Genomic DNA, 7,764 nt, shown 5'->3' with positions numbered 1-7,764 from the left:
CGGGTTTTTTACTGTAACTACCCCTTAGAGGTACTACACTTGTATTAAAAGGGACGCCATCCATGACATTATCAAACCTGAGTCCCTGATTGGACAAATTTCAACCTGGGATAGGTTTCATCACACGTCCAATACCCACACATTTTGTACCTAGAGCCTGAAAACGGTCATAGAAACTTATGTAGTTATCCATGAGTGCAAATGTTTTGAACGCGGAAGCCAGAAACACCCTTTTACATAGACTTTTCATTGGAAGAGAACACACATTGCTGAAGGCGGTGTGAACATCGTTACCAACTCAACCCACATTTGACATATTTGCCGTTGAACGCCTGACATTTTCAGTAGTGGAGCTCGGTTCCTTTCACTCTTGTTCTGGAAGGGTTCATGGTTACGTCAGACGTCGATATGCCAAACTATCTCTTTCAAATGTCCTCAGGGGTGAAGCATTCCCATTAAATTTCAAAAACTCTTGAACAAGAATCCCTGCTACGGGGGCCTAGACCATATAGTCTCCATGTCCATTTCTCACCTCTCCAAAATATCATTTTACGGCCCACGTCTGTTTTTTTTTTCATGTCAATCAGCCCCTCTTGGAGACGCTCTCCCCCCGAGGCGATAATGATCCCTCCAGGCTTCAGAATTGGGTTAATAAGCCAGATTTCATGTCGGCAAACACGAACGGCAGGTGTGAAAAAACGATGAGGCGGTTTTTCATCGCCTCGTTTTTCTGTTAACAACTTCCAAGCAGTCAAGACAGTCTAGCAAAATGATGAACGAGCTCAGATATGGTGATTGATGGATAAGTTATGCCATTTAGATCAAGTGGAGTGTCCGCAGTAATTACTTAAACGTAAGTACTTAAACTTCACTCTGTCCTTCCTCTTTCCTCTGCTAATCCTTCCTCTATTGTTTTAATAAGTTTTTGTTTTCTGCTGCTTCCTTGTTATTTTTGTAGCAAGTTCTTCTTCCTTTTCTCTGTCAGGTAGGGAGGGCTGGTGTGCATGAAGGACCCAAAATGCAGAGACGGGAAGCACATGGTTCCAAAGCAAGGGATTTACTATAATAACAAAAAGCGCTGCCAAGTTGGAAAACCTAAACAAAACTCACTGTGGAAAAACTTGAAAACATGACAGAAGACAAACATGGACATGACAGCCAAGGAAGAGATGTTCATAGACCAGCCTCAGATGAAGGCAGAGACAAGATTTAAATACAGACAGGACTGACAAGACATAGGTGACAACGATCAAGAGAAATGGAACCAGGGAAGTAAAACTCAAAAACATGACAAAACAGAAAACCTTTCAAAATAAAACAGGAAACAGAACTCAAACATGACAGAAAACCATAAGCGAAAACCAAAAGAAAGAAAGCCAAACCATGACTATTTCTTTTGAGACCTGTCTCTGTCTTTCTTCATCACTTTGTTGTTTTGTTACTACTTTTCTCTTTCAGATATTTCTTCCAACATGTGTTTCTGTTCCTTCCATCACTATTTATTTTATGAGTCCTCTGTTCAGATTTTTAAGTCATGTTTTCTGTGGATAATTGAATTGCTATAAAGATATAAAAAAAGATTCTATAAAGTATAAACAATACATGGTTTTTAGTACTTCCTTTCTGAAAAAAACTAGTGAGATATTTATGTATTTTTTTCCTCAGTTTATTAACATAAATATCACTTCATAGATCCAAACTTCTGACTGTTGTTGCTAAAACACATTTGTTGATAACCATGAAGAACATGAAGACAGACTGTCCTGGTCTCCTTTTCTGAAATCTTCCTGATGAGAAAACCTTTGAAAGTTCAAAGTCTCGAAGGGAAACAAGCTGTGATGAAACCTTTACTGTAGAAAGAACTGCAGCTTCTTCAACTGGAACTCTGAAGCAAAATGACCAGAAATAATCTGGATCAAGAAACCTTCAGCTGTTCCATCTGTCTGGATCTAATGAAGGAGAAGACATTTGATGTCTTCTTTTTGTCTTTCTGAAAAGTTTAACTGCCATCTTCACTAAAGTTTTCCTCTTCCTGATCTGCAGCTCCTCCTTTGTCATGATGGGCGCAACCAACAAAAAAGAAAGGAAGAATCTGATTGGCTGAACTCACAACACACCTGTGTAAACATCTGATTGGAGGATCAGATTCAAACTAGATTTTGAGAAAGTGAAACTCTCACAGTCTTTGTGTCTGAGAGGAGAAATGTCGCATAAAGGAGTTGATCTTGATCAAGAAACCTTCAGCTGTTCCATCTGTCTGGATCTGTTGAAGGATCCGGTGACTATTCCCTGTGGACACAGCTACTGCATGAAGTGTATTCAAGGAATTTGGGATAAAGAGGCGAAAATCCCCAGCTGTCCTCAGTGCAGGAAGACCTTCATACCGAGGCCTGTTCTGGTGAAAAACACCATGTTAGCAAATATAATAGAGAAGCTGAAGAAGACTGGACTCCAAGCTGCTCCTGCTGATCTCTGCTATGCTGGACCTGAAGATGTGGTCTGTGATGTCTGCACTGGAAGAAAACGGAAAGCCATCAAGTCCTGTTTGATCTGTCCGGCCTCTTACTGTGAGAAACACCTTCAGCCTCATTTGGATGCAGCTCCATTAAAGAGACACAAGCTGGTGGAACCCTCCAAGAACCTGCAGGAGAACATCTGCTCCCGTCATGATGAGGTGATGAAGATGTTCTGTCGCACTGATCAGAAGTGTATCTGTTATCTCTGCTCTGTGGATGAACATAGAGGCCACGACACAGTCTCAGCTGCAGCAGAAAGGACTGAGAGGCAGAGAGAGCTGGAGGAGAGTCAACAACAGATCCAGCAGAGAATCCAGGACAGAGAGAAGGAGGTGAAGCTGCTTCAACAGGAGGTGGAGGCCATCAATCACTCTGCTGATAAAACAGTGAAGGACAGTGAGAAGATCTTCATTATGATGATCCGTCTCATCCAGAAAAGAAGCTGTGATGTGAAGCAGCAGATCAGATCCCAGCAGAAAAATGAAGTGAGTCGAGTCAAAGATCTTCAGGAGGAGCTGGAGCAGGAGATCACTGAGCTGAAGAGGAGAGACGCTGAGCTGAAGCAGCTCTTACTCACAGAGGATCACAGCCAGTTTCTGCTCAACTACCCCTCACTGCCAGCACTCAGTGAGTCCACACACTCATCCAGCATCAATGTCCGTCCTCTGAGATACTTTGAGGATGTGACAGCAGCTGTGTCAGAGCTCAGAGACAAACTGCAGGACATTCTGAGAGAGGAATGGACAAACATCTCACTGACAGTCACTCATGTGGATGTTTTACTGCCAGAACCAGAACCAAAGAGCAGAGCTGACTTCATCAAATATTCACGTCAAATCACACTGGATCCAAACACAGCAAATGGACTACTGTTACTGTCAGAGGAGAACAGAAAGGTGACAGTGCTGGAAAAACCTCAATCTGATTCTGATCATCTAGAGAGATTTACATATTATCTTCAGATTCTGAGTAGAGAGAGTCTGACTGGACGTTGTTACTGGGAGGTGGAGTGGAGAGACTTTGTTGATGTAGCAGTCGCATACAAGAACATCAGCAGATCTGGAAATGAAAGTGGATTTGGTTATAATGACAAATCTTGGTCATTAGTTTGTTATCCAGACAGATTATCATTTAACCACAACAACATAAAAACCTCCATCTCAGCTCCTGTTTCCTCCAGAGTAGGAGTGTACCTGGATCACAGAGCAGGTGTTCTGTCCTTCTACAGCGTCTCTGAAAGCATGACTCTCCTCCACAGAGTCCAGACCACATTCACTCAGACGCTCCATGCTGGACTGAGGTTGGGTTTTGTTGGAGATACGGCAGAGTTCTGTAAACTGAAATAGTTCCAGAAGTTCCTTAATAGAAGTAAAATGTTTGTCTTTAGTGATTTCTCTGCTTTGGATCATTTTGAACTAAACATTTTAACTGTTAATATTCTGTGAAGTAATCTTTGTAGTCAGAAATAAAGAGAGGAATGAAAAATCTCTAGAATGTGGATTTGAGACATTTTTGAACATGAATCTCGAACTTTTTGGAGTAAAATCTGTTTTCTTATTGTTTCTTTGAACTTTGGGATTTGACTGTTTTTAATTTTTATAGAAAGAAGAACTTTTACAACTTTGTTTTCTTTCCTTTTGCTTTATTTGACAACGTGTGATTGAAGATTTGTGTTTTCATTTCTATGTTCTTCAGAGAAAAGTTGTTTCTGATCATTTGACAATAAAAACATCCTGATTCTTTTGTCGTCATTCCAGCGTTTGAAATCTGATCAAAAAAAGTGTAAATAATATGAGCGAAGAGCTGAGGCAGTTTTCCTGGAACTCCAGAAATGACAGAGTTTATATAAATTTAATTTAATTTAATTATACTCATATATCGCAATATTACAACAAAGGTCGTCTCAATGGACTTCATACCAGTAATTGTAATAAGAACATGAATTCATAAAGAACATAAAGTCAAAGAATTCAATAATTAATGGCTACATTGAACTAAACAGACTAGCCTACACTGGGTAGCCCTGCCCTCAGACCTTCCTTCCTGGCAAGAAAACATTCCAAAAAAAAAAACGGAATCCGGAAAACAAGAAGAAACCTCAGGGATGTCCAAATATGGGAGGGAGGGCTCCTCCCCCTGGACGGACAGGCGATGTACCAGAAACTCTTAAAGAATAATTAGCTTTTCTAACTCTACAGTTACATGTTTAAATAGTCCAGCAGATGAGCTTCAACCAGATGGAGTTGGGGGAAGGCTGGGGGCGCGAGACGAACCAGAGGCCAAGTACAGGAGAAGGAGTACAGACGAGCCATCTGGAAACTCTGTTGCTCCCCCAGAAGAGAGTGGGAAAGAGGTACAAAACATGAATGGCACCAGGGGAATGGAGAATTAAATGATAAATAAATGAACAAGAATAAAGAAGAGGAGAAGTAGATAAGAATACAGGACAGAACACCAGTGCACCATAGTTTTCCCAGCTTCAAACTTCTACCAGACAACTAGCAACTACTTTTCATTGTTCTTTTAAATTGAATTCAAACATTTAATGGTAAGTTGCGTGCACTTTGGTACTCATAGCTAATGCTAATAGTAATAATAATAGAAAATCTAGATTTTTTGGATAGCAATTGTTATGTAAAGGAGGCACTATATTCCTCGGAATGGGACTTCTACATCCGCGTCAGGACTCCGATAAGAGAGCACAGGACAAGATGAGCATTTTAAACTTTTATCTTCAGTTTCCTTCAGTTTTCAGTCTCTTACAGAGTTCACAGCCTTGCCACATGTAGCATGCCTGCTCCCCTCCCTCCCTGTGTTTTTTTCTTAGGACCCCGTTCGTCCACATACATGCCTGAACAAAATGTACTAAACAGAGAGTAATTAACAGCAGTGCCTGTACAAAATATCTAAACAGGTGGGAATTTACAACAGCCGCCCCCAGAATAGCAGGCTATCATGAAACAGGTAAATTCACCAAACAGAACAAAGTCTCCAAACGAACTACTCAGCTTCTGGAACAGCTGGCAACTGGACAAGACGTGCTACAGGCCGTACATATGTCTTGTCTCGTACTCTGACCTCAGCTGAACGTATATGTCCATCAGCACTTAGAATCACTTTGACGACTCGGCCGATTGGCCAGTGGGCTCTAGGGAGCTGCAGGTCAATGATCATCACGACTGAATTTAGCTGAAGATCTTCAGTTGGCCTCTTCCACTTGTCAATCAATCAATCAATCAATCAATCAATCAATCAATTTATTATTTGTATAGCACTTATAAAAGCCAAGGCAACCAAAGTGCTTAACATAAAATCCAATAAAATCACAAACAATATGATGCAATAAAGAAACAATAACAATAAAACAATAAAATCAATTGAACAATAAAAGCAACAAAACAATCTTCCTCTTTCGGCTTCTCCCATCAGGGGTCGCCACAGCGAACAAGTCGCATGGTAAACTTGGCAATGTTTTTACGCCGGATGCCCTTCCTGACGCAACCTTCTCAAACCGGGCTTGGAACCGGCACAGGGGTAGAGAAGGGAACAGGGAGCAGCCCGGAGTTGAACCCTGGTTTCCCGGACGGAAGGCGCTGCAAACCAGCACGAGCTAAACCGGCTCCGCTAAAAGCAATAAAACAATAAAAACAATAAAAGAATAAAATTAATAAGACGAAGAAGTCACACTAGATATGCTCACTGGAGTTAAAAGCCTGAGTAAAAAGATGTGTTTTTAAAAGAGTCTTAAAATTACTGACAGTTCTGGCAGACCTCACAGAATAGGGGAGAGCATTCCAGAGTTTAGGACCTGCAACTGAAAAGGCTCTGTCTCCCCGAGTCACAAGCCGAGTCCTGGGAACCGCTAAAAGCATTTGATCTTCAGAAATTAGGACTCGACATGGACAATAAACATGCAAAAGCTCAGAAAGATACTGATGTGCCAGACCATTCAGACATTTAAAAACCAAAAGCAGAATCTTAAAAGAAATTCAAAAAGACACAGGCAGCCAATGAAGTGAGCGTAATATCGGGGTTATATGCTCACACCGTCTGGTCCCCGTTAACAGGCGGGCCGCTGAATTTTGAACCAGCTGGAGACGGCGGAGCAGAGACTGATCCATACTGCTGTACAGAGAGTTACAGTAGTCCAGTCTGGAAAAGATCAAAGCATGCATCACTTGTTGCAAAGCGTGAGGAGGAAGATATGGCTTGACTTTGCTAATTGGCCTCAAGTGATAAAAACTAGACTGGACTACAAGACTGACCTGTTTGTCAAATTTAAAATGTCTGTCAAGGTTTACCCCAAGTTTTCTAATGAACGGAGCATCTGAAGGGTCCAGCTGGCCAACAGCACTACAGCAGCCTGTCAGCAGGTCAGACTTTCCAAAAACAAACACCTCTGTCTTGCTTTTACAATGGCACTGCCCCACAGACAACCTTTGCTACTTGCAGAAAGGGTAGGTAATTCCTCAGGAATTGTGTCCAGAAGTGATCAGCCATCATCTGACAGTGACGCCACCGTCTCTTGGTGAGCGTGTCAGGTGCGTATGTGATTTGTGGTAGGGTGGCATCTCGCAGCCCCATCAGCAGCATATTGGGAGTCACTGGTCTGGATCAGCAACCTCTGATGACACGTATCCCAAAGGCTTAGCATTGAGGATTCCCTCCACTTCTATAAGTAGTGTCAGTAGAACGTCCTCACCAAAGGGTTGATTTCCCGACACTACTTGTAGGGCCTTTTTAACTGACTGTATCTCATGCTCCCAGGCACCACCGAAATGAAGAGCTGCAGGTGGGTTAAACTGGAACTTGATTTGTTTCTGCGAAAGCCTGTCCTGGATCTCTGGCATCATAGCTGCATAAGCTTCAGACAGGTCTCTTTCTGCACCTCGAAAGTTTGTTGCTTGATCCGAGAGAATCTCTGATGGGGTTCCTCTGCGTGCAATGAACCTTCTCATTGCTAATAAGAATGCATCTATATCGAGGCCATTCAATAGATCCAAGTGAACACATCGGGTAGTTAGGCATTTAAAGATGATCCCCCAACGCTTCTCTGGCCTATCTATCTCGATGGCCTATCTTTACAGTGAACGGACCAAAGCAGTCCACCCCTGTTGAGAAGAATGGAGGTTTTAGGAGTCGCAGTCGTGCAGGGGGAAGGTCTGCCATTATTGGGATAGTTGACTTTCCTTTCCACCTTCTGCATTCTGCACAGGTTCTTTGGAACTTCTTGATGGCTTGTCTTCCA

The 7,764-nt window shown here is 42.2% G+C and overlaps 1 protein-coding gene across 1 annotated transcript; it reads left to right on the top strand.

Annotated features, from left to right (window-relative positions):
* Nucleotides 1-2,188: 2,188 nt before the first annotated feature.
* On the top strand, nt 2,189-3,877 carry LOC110016942 (E3 ubiquitin/ISG15 ligase TRIM25-like). The gene has a single exon (XM_023965375.1). It carries the CDS (start codon nt 2,204-2,206, stop codon nt 3,860-3,862), a length of 1,659 nt encoding a protein of 552 aa, XP_023821143.1. The 5' UTR covers nt 2,189-2,203; the 3' UTR covers nt 3,863-3,877.
* The last annotated feature ends 3,887 nt before the right edge of the window (nt 3,878-7,764 follow it).

Source organism: Oryzias latipes, chromosome 17 (genome assembly GCF_002234675.1).
Source record: "Oryzias latipes chromosome 17, ASM223467v1".
NCBI lineage: Eukaryota > Metazoa > Chordata > Actinopteri > Beloniformes > Adrianichthyidae > Oryzias > Oryzias latipes.
The sequence above is the reverse complement of the archived record's forward strand: the minus strand, read 5'-3'. Positions and strand labels throughout refer to the sequence as shown.

What these genes read in the sequence shown, in the direction of transcription:
- LOC110016942 (XM_023965375.1), top strand. Translation starts at nt 2,204, where the DNA reads ATGTCGCATAAAGGAGTTGATCTTGATCAAGAAACCTTCAGCTGTTCC.